The following is a 19017-nucleotide window of genomic DNA, read 5'->3' as shown; positions in this document are numbered from 1 at the left end:
TTAATTAAATCTATATTTAAACCAAACCTAGTTAATAAACAAACCAGACTAAAAGTATACAATACATTAGCCCTACCAGTCTTATTGTATGGAAGTGAAATCTGGACAATAAAACAAAAAGACAAACAAAGTTTAATAACAGCAGAAATGAAGTTTATGAGAAAAACTGCAAAGTATACTCTATTTGATCACAAAAGAAACGAAGAAATTATGAAAGAATTAAACCAAGAATCAGTAATAGAAAAAATTAAAAAAATATAAACATACGCTAACCGCTCGGCCTGGTTGGCCGAGCAGTTAACGTATCCACTCTCCAGCCAGAAGGCTGCGGGTTTGAATCCTGCCGTGGGCATGGATATTTGTGATTGTCTGTGGAAGTGCTAGTGGTGGTGGCAGGCAGTAGATGGCGTTGGTGTAGTTGCAGTTAGTTGATTGAGTGGTGGAGACAGAGAGTAGTAGAGTAGATGCCCTCCCTCGATGAGTCTTTGGACTCCCTGGAGGTGTCATGTAATAATAATAACATAAATGGATGGAACACGTTCAAAGAATGAAAATAGAAAGATTACAAAAACAAGCCTTAAAGTACAGGCCATTAGGAAAAAGAAAACCAGGACGTCCTCTTAAAAGATTCAACGATGACTTCTAAGGCACGAACAGGCCACACTAGGCCTACATCCTTGATATGCATGATAATGATGATATTCTTGTTTAATCCTTTTTCCAAGTGTAAGCAAACAAAGTTAGCACATGAAATTTCTTCACAACTGAGCTACTTACATAAGTAACTCAGTTGTGACTAATAATAGAGGCTAATGATTTACCGTACTTGTCGGTGTATAAGACAACTCTCAAATACTACAGAAAACCCCTTGAAGTAATGGGTCATCTTATACAGCGAGTATAAAAAGGGAAGCTTAATTTCTTGGATGAACATTTAGGTAGTTACAATGCATCATTATATAAGAAAATAGGCAGTGTTTATAAACAGATCAGATTAATTTTTGTTACATAAATTTATTTAAAATATTACAATAGTTGTAAGTCTTAAAAAACAAATAATAATTATTAACTTCAATTTTCATGTTAATTTTCTTCCTCTGTTGAAAATAGTTCTTCAGATTCATTGTTTAAATGATCGCATATGGATCCCAGTGTGAATCCAGTGAATTGATTTCATTTTCATCGTCATCAGTGTCCCACAACAGATCATCTTCCATACCATCCATAAGATTAGAGATACCACACTTTTTAAATGATTTTATTACAGTCTCTACTTTTACTTTATTCCATGTTTTGATCACAAAATTGCACAACATATCAAGTGATGCAGTGCACATGATCCACCATTTGTAAATGATTTTTCACCAGTCAACATCCAATTATTCCACTTTTCTTGCATGTGATCTATAAATGGTTTGTTCAAGCAGATGTCTAGTGGTTGCAATATAAAAGTTAAACCACCAGGTATAACAGCAATTTTTGTGTTATTTTTTTCTAGAAGACTTAGTATTCTCAGTTAAATGACTACGAAACATATCCCATAAATAAATAATCCCATATCCCTAATAAACTGCGTTTTTATTATACCGCCTGGTCGCGTGTTCCACACATTATTTATCCCTAATGTTGGATAAATTTTCGTCCATTCATCTTTTTTCTTTGAAAATGTACAAAAACACCCGAAGGAAATTTTATCTTAGGTTTAGTTTTGCATTTGAAGATGATCATTGGTTTTAACTTGGTTCCATCAGCCAAACATGACAACACAACCATAAACCTTGTTTTTTTCATGACCTGTACTTTGAACTAGCACACTCTTGCTACCTTTAGACTCCACTGTTTTATTGCTTATCATATCAAAGCTCATAGGAGTTTCATCCATATTTCCAATATTCGACAATAGAAATTTATGTTCTTGTCTCAACTGAATAATAAATTTATGGAAACTGGCAAGTTTGTGGTCAAGATCTGCTGGTAGTTTTTGAGTAATTTTCATTTTTTGTCGTATTACCAGATTTTGTCTGTTCATAAAACGATTACACCATCCTGAAGTAGTTTGAAATTCTATACTTTCATCCAGATTCAACTTGACCATTTTAGTGCATATGCTCTAATCATATTTCTTGTAACAAGATAACCATTCTGCCTTTGTTCGAATACCTATTCTGCAACGTGATTTTCCAGTTGCGGCCATTGGGTGATCCCCGTTCTTATTGCACATTTTTTCTTTGGCAATTTTTTAAAAATACAGTGGTATCTTGCTAACCCTTCAGTAATCCGAACTGCGGTTTGAAAGAAAAAAGTTTTATTTATTACGTATTATTATTTTGTGTACTATTATTTTAATTAATAATTATTAAAATTATAAAAAAAAATATATTATTTTAACTATTATTATTTATTTTATTATTATTACAGTACAGTATTTTTTTCATACTGTTGATTGTACGGTTATACTGGAGGACTATTTTGATTTATTGTGTATTCACGTTTGCTTTTTTATACTGTACAGTACGTACTTTCGGCATGAATCACAAATATACACAAAAAGAGGAAATTCAAAACGTGCATAATTTGGTTAAATATATAAATCCAGATGTTGAAATTTCACAAACAGATGTTACGGAATGGATTACAGATAGAACCAAAAGTGAATTCGAAATCAAATCATGATGATGAAATTATAAATATGACGCTACAGAATGAATTAGAAGACGATGATGAACTCTTAAGAAAAAAAAAGTAAAACATGAAGAGGCAGCTGATAGTTTTAATATGTGTATAGAATGAACTAAGCAGAATGATAAGCCATTGCACAAAATTTTGTTGCTAATGAAGCTCCGAGAGGAAGCATTCGAAAAAAATTTAGCTTCAAAGAAGCAAAAGAAAATCAGGGACTTTTTTACAAAGAAATAAAAAAAAAAAAACTTTTTTTTGTGCTATTTTGGAAACTTTTTTTGTGTTGTGTACAAGAAAGTGGTATTTTTTTCGTAAATTAAGTTACGTACTGAACTATGCCATTTTATTAAATCAGAATCCTCAACAATACAGGTACATACAAATTAAATTTTTTACTAAAATAAACTTGTGTACCGTATTATTATTATTTTTTGTTGTTTTATATTACAGTACAGTAGCTTTTTTCTATCAGTTAATTTATTTACAGAATTAAATTGATATACCATTAGAATCTGATTATTTTTATCTTAAACGCTAGTTATTGTTGTCTCTTGGGGAGAAATTCGCTAATCCGAACGAGCACGGTTTTTATTAGTTCGGATTAGCGAGGTACCACTGCATCTTCTTTCTTCCTCCATTCTCTTGTCATCTTCTTGGTTATGTCAAACTTCCTTGCTTTTTTTAAATTTTAATAATCCTAAAATTTAAAAAAAAAATGCAAAATTAATAATTAATTAAAATTGAGGCTGATTACTTAATTAGGGTAATTTGCATAAAGTGCTATGCAAAAAAATAACATGCATAGGTATAAAAGTAACGGATATAATAACAATACCTAACGTTGATTAATACAAGAAAGAAGAAATTAGGGGTCATCTTATACAACTGACATAAGCTTAAAACCTAAAAATAGCCTAAAATTTAGGCCTCATCTTATACGCTGGTCGTCCTATATGCCGACATATATGGTAATTGCCTTAGTATCCCATAATATTTAATTGTTTGCCTTAGTATCCCATAATACAAAGCACACATCCTTTCAGATGTATATAATACCATGCATTATTTGAAGGGCAACTACCCAAACCAGTTTTGACTTTTGTCTCATCAGTGGGAGCTAGACCCAGAAGAGATACCAAGGTTGAAGTAATGCAGAAGTTATACCAGTCTGGATAGCGGCCCTTCCCATAATTCCTGTAAGAAACCTTTAGTATGTAAGAAACAACTATATTTCATGTTTGGTTGAAAACAGTTCAAATGTGACCTGTAAAGATGTCTGCAGAGGTTGCAATCCCCCCATCTCCATCCACACAAACACAACACATTCTCTTTCATTTTTTTCTCAATTATCTGAAATTCTCAGGGTACCTTGAGAAGCATGTGAGTGACTGGATTCTAGATTTAGTTGAAATTCTTTGCATCCTATAGAGATATCTGTAGAAGGTGAGAAGTTTAAAAAAAAAAAAAAAACTGTTTTTGTGGCCATGGAAAAATTAACTTAATGAATGTGAAGAAAGAAAAAGTGTCAGATGGTTTAAAAATAATAGCTATTATGAAGCAATCACTAGAGTAAGATGTGCATTCTAGGTTGATCCATTGGCTGGATGTTGATATTGAAGTATGTGAAAGGATAGAGGTGGATAAATTGGATTTATTAAAGCTGTTGCAAGAACTTGATTCAAACACATCATTGAGAATTAAATGGGATATCAGTAAGTGTGATGGAGTGTGCAAGACAGATTTCCTTAGATTTGGTTATTCAACTTGAGTCTTATCATGAGCACAATGAGTGGAACAAGGGCAATATAATTCCATTATACAGGGGTGGAGTTGGAGCATAAGCTGCCAGTTATAGACCAGCTAGAAGTGGAGCAGACAGATCAGGAGTGGTGGTTAAGGGTAGAATTTCTTAGTAATTTACTCACTTTCTACAATGAAGTGACAGCTGAATTGGATAATGAAATGCTGCCCATCACATTGCTGGACTTTGTTCAAAATCACTTTGGCAGAATACTTCATAGAGCCCTGTTATTTAGGTTAGGTTGGAATCGAAGCTGTTGACATGTTATGGATGGATTTCAGAGGAGAGTTGAATTAAATAGAAGGCAAGAAAAATTGGTGATGCTAGTGATTTGGTTAAAAGAAAGTTGTTATACCTCTTTGTAAGGTTTTGATGTGACTGCATCTGGACTGTTATGCACAGATATGTTGCCTAGGTTTTCCAGGGATGTGGAAGTGGTGAAGATTCCGAGGCACATGACCAAAAGAGAGTGCTCCCTGTAAGGATAGACTTGAAGGCATGCGAGTTACAAAGTTTACTAATGGTGTGGAAATGAAGGGATATAATAGAAACATATACATTATTAAAAGGGATTTTATGGAATACATCTAAAGAAATTTTTCAGTACGTGACTAAGACAGGGGGAGAACAAGGGATCGCCCCTGGAAACTATCTAAGAATGTGAATAGCTTGTAAGGACTAGATTTTTTGCTTGAAGGCAAGTGGAATAGATTGCCAGAAGCTATCATGAGTGTTTTGTTGTGAACAGTTTTAAGGAGAGATGAGATAATTGTTTATTTAGGCTTATCTGCTGGGTTGAATTTGTGTTAGAAGTTTAATGGGGTGAAAACAGCACTGGGAAAGGATTAAAACCAATGTTTGATGTCTAGTATTTATCTTAGTCTTCAGGGAGTATAGTATAAAACACACACACACACACACACACACACACACACACACAACAACAACACAATGTGAAACTCCTTACAAGATAATTCTAACTAGATAGGGTGCCCTCTACAAGCACCATTTGTAAGTCTTGGTTATAACACAGCATCCCTAAGAATTAATGTTTCCCATATTTTGGGAAGTTTAACTCATCCATATTTATTTAGATAAGATTGGTTCTTAAGGGTAGATGTCTCACTTCTAAACTTGCTGCAGTGGAGTATGAGGGTTTTTTTTCCCCCATTTGATTCTGTGTGCAGTATCCAAAGTATGATCTGCTAGACCTAACACTGATGTAGTCATAATTACAGATATTTTTTTGTTGTTTCATGCAGGTTGATTTTCCAGGTCTATACATAATAGGCCAGCTTGCAGTAACAAGGAACTCTTACACACCAGGAACTGAGAAAGGAAGGAATTGATCCTTAGGGAAACAGACAAGGGTATCCAGTTTCAAGTGAGGCTTGCAGGCAATGCACAGATTATATTGTTTCAAGGAATTATGTCTTAGCAGGTGAAGAAATTCTGTTTCCTTCCCTCCATATGATGTTTCCTCCTTCAAATCTGTGTCTCCATAGTTGAAGTCAGGACTCATCAAATTATGCAAACCCTTATTTGCCATTCAAAAATTACTCACCTCAACATCTGCTTTTTTTTTTTTTTAATGATATGCCGAATAAGTGAAATAGGAGTTCCATGAAGTTGCTGTTGGTCTTACATCTATGTTTTTTTTAAGTTAAAAAGATTTTGTTAAGAAAGTTTTTTATTAAATTAAAAATATCATGTCTAGTCTGCAGTTACTTGCTTGCTATCAAAATCTTCTCACCATGTGCAACTGGGAAAGAATATTTGTTGAGCACTGGTTGAAGTTCTCTATTAGAATCACTTAACCTGCACTTGTACTAATTTGCTGAGAAATATCTTTCTCATCATCCTTTGCATCCCCCAGCTTATAGAGCAACCAACTGTGTATTTTTTCCTAATGGCCTCTCTTATGACAAATTGCTTCAAATAAACTGCCATCCACAGCCTCTCTTTCTGATCTCCTGCTGCTGCTTTTTTTTGCTGCAATTCATCTGCTACAGTGGTAACCCTCCCAACACTCACCACCTATTTTCTCTGTCCGAAAATACTGTACATCCTTACACTTTCTCTCTCTCTCTCTCTTCTTTACAACTTGCATTAAACATTCCATTCAATTTTGTTACTTAAGAGATTAGATTTTGTATTTTTTTTTTGGTCATTCTTACACTCGTTCACCTCATGAGTACCTGTATACATACACCCTCACTTGCATCCACCCTAATAGCTTTAATTTTCCTGACTTTGCTCTTTCACACTCAATGTGCAAAGCTTTTTCAAGATACCTATCTCTGAAGCTATTTAAGTGTAGTCCATAGTGTTATACACTGGGCTTGAAAAAAAGTGCTTGGTCTGCTCATCCACAGTCAGTGAGATCCATTTGTTGATGAGTGAAAAAACAAGGAGTTTCAGTTTAACACTCCAACCGGCCATGACGTCTATAGACATCCTACAAAATCTGGATAAGATTCTGTAACAAATATTGAATAACATGATAAGAAGTACAATTTGGTCTCACTATTTCATCCACCACTGTCAGTCATCAATTTTATTTATTTTCTCATTTGCAGCATTTCATCATATGATGCAGTAGCAATAACAACAACTGAAAACACTTCTGTTTGCCAGTGTTTCAGAGTCTATCAGAATTCAAACAACTGCTTGTGTAGCTAAATATGTGTGTAGACCTAGTGAGAGTTCTGTGTTGTTTTTAAATATTTTATTTCAACATTTGTTTATATTGTCACAGAAGAAATTATTGCTTTTTTTTCATGAGCAATTCAAAACCTACTTTAGTAAGTGTTAGAACTAAAAACATTTAAAAATGATTATGACATTAAATAACATTCATGTATTACTGATAAAATGTAAGTTTTTTTTTTTTTTTTTCTTCCTGTGTCATGGACTGATAAACACTAATATATAATATATAGTAGTTTTATTTTGTGTTGCAGTTATAGTCAATTATTACAATGGGTTTGCTAAATGTTTTATTTATTTTTAAGTGTTTTTTTTTACTTAATTCAAAAACCTTGCTCTAGAAACCAAGTGACAATAAGCGGAGTGGTAGTTCCATACTGGGTGATGAGATTCATCTTCCTCATAAAAGTTAATTGCTTGAATATCAATAGTTATATTGTTGATATGTGCCATCCAGTTGTTTTCTATTCTTGGTGATCTTGTGAACAAAGGCTCTCCATCCCTTGGCCTCTTGTCCTTTCTTTCAGCAATTTAAGTTCAAGTTGGTGAGTTCTTTTATGTTGTTCATCCAACTCTTTTGTGGCTTCCTCTTCTCATTCTCTCAACCTTCCCCAACATGACTGCCTTTTCAATGATTCATCAGCTCACATGACATGTCCAAAGTACATCAACTTCTGTTCAGTGATCATCATCTCTAAGGTGTCAGTAGTTATACAGGATAAAAATTAACCATAACATTAACAAAAGTTTATCAACTGACCAAGGTCCAAGATCAAAAGTCCAAGGTTAAACATGTGACTTATTATATTAGATGACTAGTGTACTCCATCCAAGCTGACACCACGCTAGTGAGATATTTGCCTGACTGGTGAGCCAGCACAAAATCTTTTATGAAATCCTGATTATATAAGTTCTGCCTGTCAAATTCAGTCTATAAGTTTACTCCATACTTAATCAAAACTCCATATTTATTCTGCAAAATCTATGCATTGATTTATTTGCAATCATTGCCCTTCTCCCTAACTCATTATAGCATGAGCAGACTTAGTCTTTACTCTTTGCTCTTCTTTTTCACTTTAATAACTTCACGTCCTCTCTTATAAAATATTTTTGGCCTTTCAAGTCATTAGTGTCAGCCAAAACAATCATTTCTTTCACTTTACCATCTATGTGGTAAGTTGAGCTCATTTCTTTCTGCCTACCATCTGTATGGTAAGGTGAAAGAAATTAGCTTTTTTTTTGAACAGCTTTCTCTTTGGCAGTTATCTCTCTTTTCCAGGTCAACAGAACTTTAGTGCAAATCCTTATTATGCTCCCATAATTTCTCAGCTGTTTGTCTCCAAATGAAAATCTGATCCTGTCAACTTCTATTTGGCACAAAAACTCATGTTATCTGTAGTTACCTGGGAATGTTAAGACCAGTTCTAAGACTTTTATAGTTATATAAAACAGATTAAGTCAGCTAGAACAGAAGTTAATATAATTAGTGTTACAGGTAAGATTTGGACAATGAGATAGCAGAGGAGTTTAATGATTACTTCATGAGTTTGTGTAAGAAGATGGATTGAAGATGGAATAATGTGTAAGTTGAAAAGGCAAATGCATTTGTAGATCTACAGGATAAGGAACTTGCTAATATTTTACATTTGCAGCCAATAAAGCCAGGGTAGAGGTGACATACCACCCTCAGTAGTAAATAAATGTATATTGGGGATAATTATATCACCTATGAACACTTAAATGAGTCACTGAGATTAAAATCATTCCTACTGATTAGATACTTGCCAAGATAACAGAGTCTCCCAGAATTCAGTTTGAGGAACCTTTATTATTCAACATATATATCAGAATAACTTTGTTTATATATTAATAAGTAAAATTTTTCTCTTTTGCTGCTGATGTAAAATTAGGTAGAGTAGTAAATTGTCCAGATAATCTTGAGTCTCTTCAGAATGATTCTTAAAAGACTAAAAGATTGGACAGGGAAGTGGAGAATAAAATTCAATCAGAAAAAATGTAAATATGTGGTTTGGTAATAAAGTAGGATTGGATGGATATAAATTGAATAGGATAGATTTGGACAGTGTTACTGAATATAAGGACTTTGGTGTCATGGTGGATAAGGATTTGAATTCAGGAATCATACAACCACTAAAGAACAGGAGATTGTTGATCTAATTAAAAGAACTATCACTTGCTATAGGAAGGAAATGATACCCTTATACAAATCTATCAGGCCACTCTTAAATTATGCTTCTCAGCTTTGGTCATCCAGACTACTAATGGATGTTAAAAGAATTGAAAATATGCAGAGTTGGGTAGAGGATTTCATTAAGCATGTTGTGGGATTAAATCAGGAAAGTTATGAGAATCGGTTGGTAAACTGCTATTCATTGAGCTTAGCTAATAGGAGAAGGGGAGACTTATTGAAGTTTATAAATTAGTCCATAACAAATATCATATGGATATCCAGTCTATTGTGCTTGGCTGAACCAAGAAATACTAAGGGGAGGTGTAATGAAAATCTAAAGAAGACAGCTAAATTATTCAAATTAAGTGGATATTGAATCCAACATTATTTCATTATTTCAAAGCCGAATAGAGAAACTACAAGAGTTTCGTGCCGAATATTTCGTGCCTGAGTTTCAAAACGTTACCGCCTAAGTTTCAAGCTGACGTCACATCCGTTTCCAATTTCAGCTTATCATTTTATAGTATAAGAGTAGATATATATATTTTTTTTTTCATATAAAATTCTTTTTAATTTAGTACATTCATAATATACATTTGGCTTTCATATAAAAGATTTAACACTGATCTGATCTTTTATGGTGGCAACTTTTATATTAAAAAATATCTCAGAACTCAAATATACATCGATACTTAATAAATAAATAACGGTTGACACTTTCTGTGAATAGTATATTTCAGAAAATACTTTCTTTTAAAATACATTTTTATTTTCTTTCAAGGTTCAGCAGAGAATGCAAGAAACTCAGAGGCATAGATTATATCAACATCCCTCATATGTACACAGGTAATATACATATATTTATTTTGTTTAATTGTAGAGATTATTTACTGTTTTGCAAATAGGAATTATAAATTATGTATTTAGGTAGAGAGTAGGGTACTAACACACTGGATCTGATCTCCTATAGTGGATTCACAAACTCATTGACATAACCATCTTATTTAAGAATTCCATCTGTCTATAAGTCGGTTGGGGAGGGGGAGTATGAGCACAGTCTTTCACTTGTCATCCATTTTTATTTTTATTTATGACTGCAGCAATAGTTAAATTTATAATTGTTGTACCAAGAGTAGTCAGAATTACAGGGTGTTCGGGATAAATTTGACAGTTTCGTAAGGAAAAAGAAAATCTTCTTTGTATCTATTAAATTTAATGAATTGACAAAAAAACATTACAGGCAGAGTTAATTACAATACTATCAACAAGATTTACTCAAAATAACCACCATTAGCATCGATCACAGCTTCAATTCTGCTTCGGAACCTCGAACAAGCTGATGCTACAGTCTCCCTGGGAAGGGCCGCAAAAACTGTTTTAATTTTATCCATTAACTGGGCTTTTGTATTACTGGAAGTGCGATTGGTGTCTTTTTCAACTGCGCCCCATACAAAATAATCCATGGGGTTAAGGTCTGGGGAGTTTGGAGGCCAAACATTTGGACTGGTGAAGTCGTAGAAATTTTCAGACAACCATTTTTGACTTTTCCCAGAGGTGTGGCAAGGGGCCGAATCCTGCTGCCATACATACGGCCTACCATTGGCTACCCTTGTTATCCAGGGCTTGACTACAGTTAGCAACTCCACGAACAAAGCCCGAATTCCAATGCCAGGGTTCTTCAACACCTGTTCCTGCAGATTTGCGAGGAATTCTGCTGTACGAACGCAATCAGATCGTCTGCTAGGGATCTTTCTTCTTGCTACATCCTCGTAGTCACCATTGCAAGTCATGCCTGATTGTTTTTACTGTATTCAGGGAGCATTGGGCAGCAGTCGTAATATCCTTATTTTGATGGCGGGCACGAATCATCATGATACAAGTTATTCTCTTCCATGATTCAGGTGGGTTCCAGCTATCCATCCTTTCTGACATCTTGTATATGAATGAAGAAGGGTCCAAACTTTTAAATGAAGAGAAGTGTGTGTTAATACATGTAACTTACGGAAAAATATAATTAATTATAAATATGTCAAATTTATCCCGAACACCCTGTATAAACAACACTCACTATAGTGAGCACCATTATAACTTCTTAAGTAACTTCTCCAGTTTGGAGGTTACCATTTATGGTATGCCACAGTGTCCATTCCTCTGCCATCCTTTTGATCTTGTAATAGCTCTTGTTGCTCATCCATTTCTTTACATCACCCGAAGAAGTTCATGGTCTACCATGTCTTCTTCCCTCTAATTTTCCCTGCTGATCCTCTTAGAGGTGTGTGTCCCGCCATCTTGCACTTTGTCTTTATAAAATTTCCACAAGTGCTCTTTTGGTTCCCATTAACTTCGATACCTCTTCATTAATTTTTTTTTCTCCTTTCAAGAAATCTTCAGTGTTCTCCTATAGTACCACATGTTAAAGGCCTGCAATTTCCTGATTATGGATTTTATATATGTTCATGTCTCACATTCATAATTCATTGTGGACCATACATAGGGTTTATTATTCTTATGTTAGTCTGTTTATTTATTCCAGAGCTCATTAGTAATTTATTATTCCAAAATGCTTCTTTTGCCTTAGCTATTCTTGATTTTATTTTCATAACTGATGTTCTATCTTCTGTAATCATCACTCCTAAATAATTATAAGCCTTTATATTTTGAATGAATCCTGTTGATACTTTTAAATTTGTGTTTTTTTTTTTTTTTTGCCGATTACCATTTACTTGGTTTTAGTTGTATTTAATACTAAGCCATAATTCTGACTTTTTGATTTCTCTATGAACACAAAATCATCAGCAAATTTAATGTTGCTAATTCTATTACCATTTATATTTATTTCGATTTCAGTTTCTTCATATTCTTTCATTATCATTCTACAGTGTATATTGAAAAGTATTGGGTATATTATACACAGGAGCCAGTACCACTGGAGAGTGAAGTGAGGTGGGCACTGCAACAGCTATTCAGTGGGAGGTTACCAGGTGGAGATGGAGTGCCTATTGAGCTGCTCAAAGCCCTGGGAGAAGAGGCAGTTAAAATTTTAATAGCTCTGTGTCAGCGAATTTGGATCACGACTGGATGGCCTAGGGAGTGGAGAAAATCGGTTTATATACCTTTATTGAAGAAAGGCAATGCGGGAGAGTGCGAAAATTGCAGAACTATAGCACTGATTTCTCATGCAAGTAAAGTCTTACTTAGGGTCATTCAGAGGGGACTGGAACCGTTCATGGGGAGAGAGGTGCCGGATGGGCAGGCAGGATTTCGAGGGGGCAGATGAATGGGAGATCAAATCGCCAATGTGAGATGGATAGTGGAAAGAGCATGGGAATATCGGGGAATGTCTACCTTTGTTTCCTTGACTGTGGTTGGGCTTTTGATTCTGTGAATCATGTGAGGTTGTGGAATGTGTTAAGAACAATGGAAGTACCAGAGCATTTCATTATCCTTTTGAGGAATCTTTATTAAGAACAAAAAAAAGCTACTGTCCAAGCGGATCTTGGAGAGACTGAGTGTTTCACAGTGGGTGTGGGGGGGGGTGCGACGAGGATGTATTTTGTCTCTGTGCCTGTTTAACTTGTACAGCAAATAAATACATTTTAAGAATGGCAGGGCTGGAGGAGTCTTCAGTTGGAATTAGAATTGGTGGAAGGGATATTGATAATTTGAGGTATGCAGATGATACCACCTTGCTGGCAGAGTGCAAGGAGGATTTGGGAGAGTCTTATTATGAAAGTTAAAGAAGAAAGTGCTAAATATGGTCTTAAACTTAACCTCAAAAAGACAAAAGTTATGACAACATGTGAACTTAATGATTTTGAAATAGATAGGGAGAGGGTGGAAGTGGTTGACAGTTTTGTGCTCCTGGGATCCCAAGTTGATCGGGATGGTTGTTGTAGTGGGGGGGGGGATTGTTTCTCAGAAAGAGAGCAATGACAAATTTAAGCAAGATCTTTAATGATAAAGATGTTGGCCTCGCAACAAAAATCAGAATCATGAAAGCAATGGTATTCCCTGTGGTACTGTGTGGATGTGGGGAGTTGGACCCTGAGAGGGAGTGGGGAGGGAGGATGGATGCATTTGTATGGGTTTGGAGACACTTGCTGGGAATGCCATGGATTGCAAACTAATGAATCAGTGATGGACAGAATAAAGCCAGACTGCTCCCTCGAGGCTATGATCATCAGGCGGGGATTGTCATACTTTGGACATATTATGCAAGCAAATAACAGTCTGGAGAAGATGATGATGCTTGCTAAGGTTGATGGAGGCAGGAGAGGAGGAAGACCAGGAATTAGATGGGTGGATGGAGTTAAAGAAGCAACTGGAGTGTGCTTGGAAATTCTGGGAGATATGGCCGTGGACAGATCTGAATGGAGAATGTATGTTCCTAGAATCACCAGGAGTCGAAAACGACTCAATGGAACATAACAGCAATAAAATATTATACACTATTGTCTCACTCCTCTTTTGTGATATCTATTGTTTTATTATTAATTTCATTTATAATTTGTGTCTTCTGATTCCATTATAATTCTATTATTCTGAGGTCCTCTGTAACAATTTCAATGACCTTTAATATTTTTATTAATTTTTCATGACTTACTATGTCAAATGCTTTTTGAAAGACTAAAGTATGGATATATGTTATTATTTGTTTCTATTGATCTTTCAGTATGTTTTTAATTCAAAAATTATACTTTTTCCTGACATGAATCCTTTTTGCTATTGACTTATATGGCATTTAATTCTAGAAAACATTATATTTTTTATTATTTTCAATAGTTTTTTTGATGCATGGTATATGATACTAATTGTTCTAGAATGAATCTTATAATTCTGTTGCATTATTATTGTTTGGTATCAGAATGCAAATAGATTTTATGAAGTCTTCCAGTAGAATGCCTGTATCATATATATTCTGTAGTATTTTTATTAAAAAATCTGTTTCCTCTCCCCCCCCCCCCCATCTCTTTTATTAACAGCTGATATTCCATCACATTGCTATATCTCTGTAAAGAGATTTTTTTTTGAGTGTTAAACATTTACACAAGAGTTCAATTCAGATTGGTGCAATGACTTTTAACTCTATTCCTTTTAGAATCTGGAAAATTGACTCGAGTACCAAATAAAAAATTATATACATTTAATGAAACTAAAACATTATATACATTTTAAATAATATTACATAAATGACTACAAAATTAGCTGCATCCAAGGTCTTCTAAATAAGTCTACACTTCATAGATTTTCTTATCCTAAAAAATTAATATCATTCATTCTCTGACTCATTCTATTACTGAGTTGTTTAACATATACTTAATCACATCTACCAGACTAAACATCTTGTTTTCACAACAACAAAATGTTCATCAGTCAGTTTCTTTGTTAGGCCCTTTCTGAAAATATAAAATTTTCTTCTTAGTTTCCACGGGATCCTTTTTTATCTTCCTTATGTAGCATACAATATTATTCCTCCTTCTTACTGAAGTATAAATATTCCTACCTCTCGCAGTTAATTTGACACTCAAATTACTAATTTTTGTACCAGAGAAAGAAGACAGTTTATTCTACTAATTCATAAACGACATATCTGAGTAGAGCTCGTCATGTTAAGCCACTTCCGATGTTTTTCCAATAGAATAATACAATAGATATAGCATCCTTAAGACAGAAAATGAAACTTTCATTCAGCATTTCCTTGAGTATTGGATTAGAACATCAATTCTAATATCTTATTTTATTTACTAAACGCTTGTTAAGTCTCAATTCTTCCAGATTAAAGATTCGCAGTGCTACGATTCCTTTTTGAAATCTTATATTAATATTCTCCCGACTGTCACATTTTCTTAAAAACTTCCTTTCTTAAGAACAAAATTCTCTGGTTGCGATTCTCAAATTTCCATTCTCTCCTTGTTTTCCTCATTACTCAGATACCGAATGCTCTATCAGCTGTCAATCACTCTTCAATCTCTTCGGTGAGCATGTGCAATTCGTCTAAATGACAACCAAGAAGTTGGATAGTAATGGCTGACATGCTATCTTTGTAAGTGTAAAGAGAATGCCTTTACAAAACACAAGAAATATCTCAACACTTAACAAATATGAATTACAGTAAAGAAGACTGAAATTATTACAAACTATCAGAACCTAGCGAGTACATCAAATCTCAGCTGGTTTACATTTCGTTTTAATATTAATAATATGAGTAATGTGCACATAGCAAGTGCTGATTACATGTGTTATGAAACTAAAACTAAATATATATTCGAATAGAGAAACAACTGTAAAAAAGATTCAAATTTTAAATTATAATTATTTTTACAACATCCCATCGTTTTACCATTAGGTAGTTCTTTTATTGTGCTTATTATTTCTTCTTTAAGTATATCTGGATTATTTGAATTAACAAACAATCCAGGTATACTTAATTGAATTGAAGTTGATGACTCTCTCCCTTTCCTAGATATCATATTCACTTGTGTTTCTGAAAAATTGAAGATCTCCATTTACAGAAAATCCAGTTACGCCAATAAATATCTTCATGCACAATCTAATCATTATCTGCCTCAAAAACTTGGCATTATCTCTACATTAGGTAATCTTGCTTGCTCCCTTTTCTGTGAAGAAAAGGATATCAACGAAGAACTACAGTTTCATCTTATAACCTTTCAGAAAAATAGCTATTCTAAATAGACAGTTACAAAGCTACTATTTAATCTCACCTCCTTGCCATATTAATGATAGGGAAAATGTAAAAGGCTATGTAACTCTACCATATATCAGCTCCATTTCTCCTAAGTTAGCTAAAGTTCTCAAGAAATTTAGTGCGCTATCTAATCACATCCTTAATTCTACTGACCTGAATGATAAAAATTCTATCACTCATCTAGAACAAATCAGAGAACAACTTTAGATGCTATGACAACTCGAGAGAAGAATTGCGGAATCTAAGGAAATCGTCCTCAGTCCATTACATCCGAACACTAACTTCTGTTATTTATATGTTTATATGTTTAATTTATACCTATGTTTTTGTATGGCTCTTTTCATGTAATGCACCTGATATGTGTGCTTTATTTAAAAAAAAAAATAGTATTTTTATATCTCAGCTTCCATTCATTTAATCTATTTCATCATTTAATCTTACACACACACACACACACACACACAGAGAGAGAGAAGTGCAAATCAGAAAGAATGAACTGAGAATATTTAATAGCATGGACTCAAAAATCTCTCTTCAAAATAGTATAGAATATTTTGTTGTGAGGGAGGAAAACCATCTACTTTGAAGTGTTGAAAGCACAGCAAGCTCAAGTTTAAATTAAGAAGATAAAAAGAGTTTGGAGTTGAACTGTGATATTTAATTGAATGGATTTAATTGAATAGATTTTCTGCATAACTTCCCAAAATGTTCTATCAGCTTTATGGGGAATCATTATTTTACAAAGCATAAAATAGGGATTCTACATAATATACAAGTTCATCCCATAACTCTTCTGTAACTCTTAATCAGTGAACCATATGGTTTTGCAAAAATCCTTTGTGAGCTGTCTTGGTACCCTCTCAATCATCTTTACTGTAATGCTTTTGCAGCAAAACTGTAATTTTCTTGTCTCTTGGAATAGTCTCCACTTTTTTTTTTTCATTATACTCGCAATCTGCTGAATTTTCTTAAACATCTTTTGCATAGCTCTTAAATGTATAATTTTTATCTATCAAGCTTGAATTGTTAACTTTTCATTCCCTACATCACTTTATTAATAGAATAGTTATTTCTGATTCTGTGTCAATCAGATTGCATCCATTTATCTTTGGATAAATATTATGATAATTTCATTTTTCTGTTCACAGTGATAGAACATTCATCTTTCATCTGTAATGCCATCATCATCATTCCTTATCACATTTCTTACCTTAGCATTATCTGCAAACACCCTCTCTTTCATCTGGTGCAGATGTTTCAAACAGCTGACATAATGAGCTCCATTCAAAATAAAAAAATCTTTACAAATAATTAAAGTTAAGCAGCTTTTACAGGTAAACTGTAGATAGACAATTGATATTTAAAAAAAAAAAAAATGAAAACGTTTGACAACAAGAGCCTGAATTTGAAGTCTTGGTGACAAACTTTGAAAAAAATATTGATTGATTCCATTAGGGAGTTAGGGAGGCATGTAGTGAAGTTGTTTGCAAGTAAGAAAAATAAGAACATCATGGTATACATAAGAATTAAAAGAAAGCAGCCCTGGAAACAAAAAAAGCTCTTAGCAAATTAGTCAGCAGATACCCTCAAAAGAATACAGAGAAAAGTAAGCTGCATAAAAGTAGCTCAATAAAGATCATGGGACGACTTCAGTAAGAATATAGAAGATAAATATCAGGAAGGTATCAAAATATTGAGACTGTTAAAAATTCTTTTAATTGGAGTAAAGAGTACTGCATATTCTGGATATGTTTGGTGTAATTACTTTGAAAAAATTAAAAGCAACAAGCAGTGAGAGAACAGTAATAGAAAATATTCAAGAGGAATAAACAAACAGATGTACACATCAGTGCTCTAGATAGAAAAAAGTATCAAAGTCCGAAATGTAGAAAGTCAGTTGGAGTGAATATTATTCAACCAGATATGCTCAAATATGGAGGTATAAAAGTTTTGCAGTATCTACACTTCATAATTCCGAGAAGGCTGTGAAAGAGAAACTTGGAGAAAAAGAAGCCAGGTTGTTCAGGCCAAATAGAGATTGTCAAGGTCAGATTTTACGACAGATAGTTGAGAAATTATAAATTAAAGAAATCAAGAAATTATATTCTTGGTTTAATTCTTTATCCTAGTGTAAGCAAACAAGTTTCAACCTGAACTCTTTTCAGGACTAGGACAACTCGTATAAAGAAGCTAATAACTTCACATTACTTGCCTTAGTATCTCATAATGCAAAGCACATCTCCTTGCAGACGTATAATGCTATGTATTATGGGAAGAGTCATTACCCAGAGGTGATACGAAGGTTGAAGTAATGCTGAAGTCATATTTTTATATACGAGTAGCCAAAAGGTGTGACACCTTATTATTAAAATACTCTGGATTAGAGATAGTTGTTGCATGTTTTTCCAATTGGTTATACTAAAAATTAAAGATACCAAGAAATTATATTCTTGGTTTAATCCTTTATCTAAGTGTAAGCAAACAAGTTTATGCCTAATCTGTTTTCAGGACTGGGTATGGCTCCCACTGATGAGACCTCAATATAGGTCGAAACCGGTCTGGGTAGTGACCCTTCTCATAATGCATAGCATTATACATGTCCACAAGGAGATGTGCTTTGTGTTATGGGATACTAAGGCAAGTGATGTGAAGTCATTAGCTTCTTTATACGAGTTGCCCCAGTCATGGAAATATTTCAGGTGCAAACTTGTTTGCTTACACTTGGCTAAAGGATTAAACCAAGAATATAATTTCCTGGTTGGTATCTTTAATTTATAGTATGACCAAGTGGAAAAATTTGCAACAACTAGTTAAGAAATTATGGGACTATAACATGAGTTTCTTGTAGATCTGGAAAAGGCACATGACATGACAGAGCAAATCTTTTTAAAACACTACAGTTATATGGGTTAAATGGAACATATTATATAG

The 19017-nt window shown here is 33.9% G+C and overlaps 1 protein-coding gene across 2 annotated transcripts in view; it reads left to right on the top strand.

Moving 5' to 3' along the window:
* LOC150096278 (uncharacterized) overlaps positions 1–19017 on the top strand; it is a 269156-nt gene that overhangs the window by 152313 nt on the left and 97826 nt on the right. For both annotated transcript variants that reach the window (XM_090409235.1, XM_090409234.1), the window contains exon 8: positions 10162–10226. In XM_090409235.1, coding sequence (XP_090265361.1) covers positions 10162–10226 — 65 coding nt within the window. The remainder of the gene's footprint in view (positions 1–10161; positions 10227–19017) is intronic.

The sequence above is a fragment of the Typopeltis vanoorti genome, chromosome 19 (assembly GCF_054136105.1).
Source record: "Typopeltis vanoorti isolate ZY-2024b chromosome 19, IOZ_Tvanoo_1.0, whole genome shotgun sequence".
In the NCBI taxonomy this organism is placed as follows: Eukaryota; Metazoa; Arthropoda; class Arachnida; order Uropygi; family Thelyphonidae; genus Typopeltis; species Typopeltis vanoorti.
This window is presented reverse-complemented; position numbering and strand designations above follow the sequence as displayed.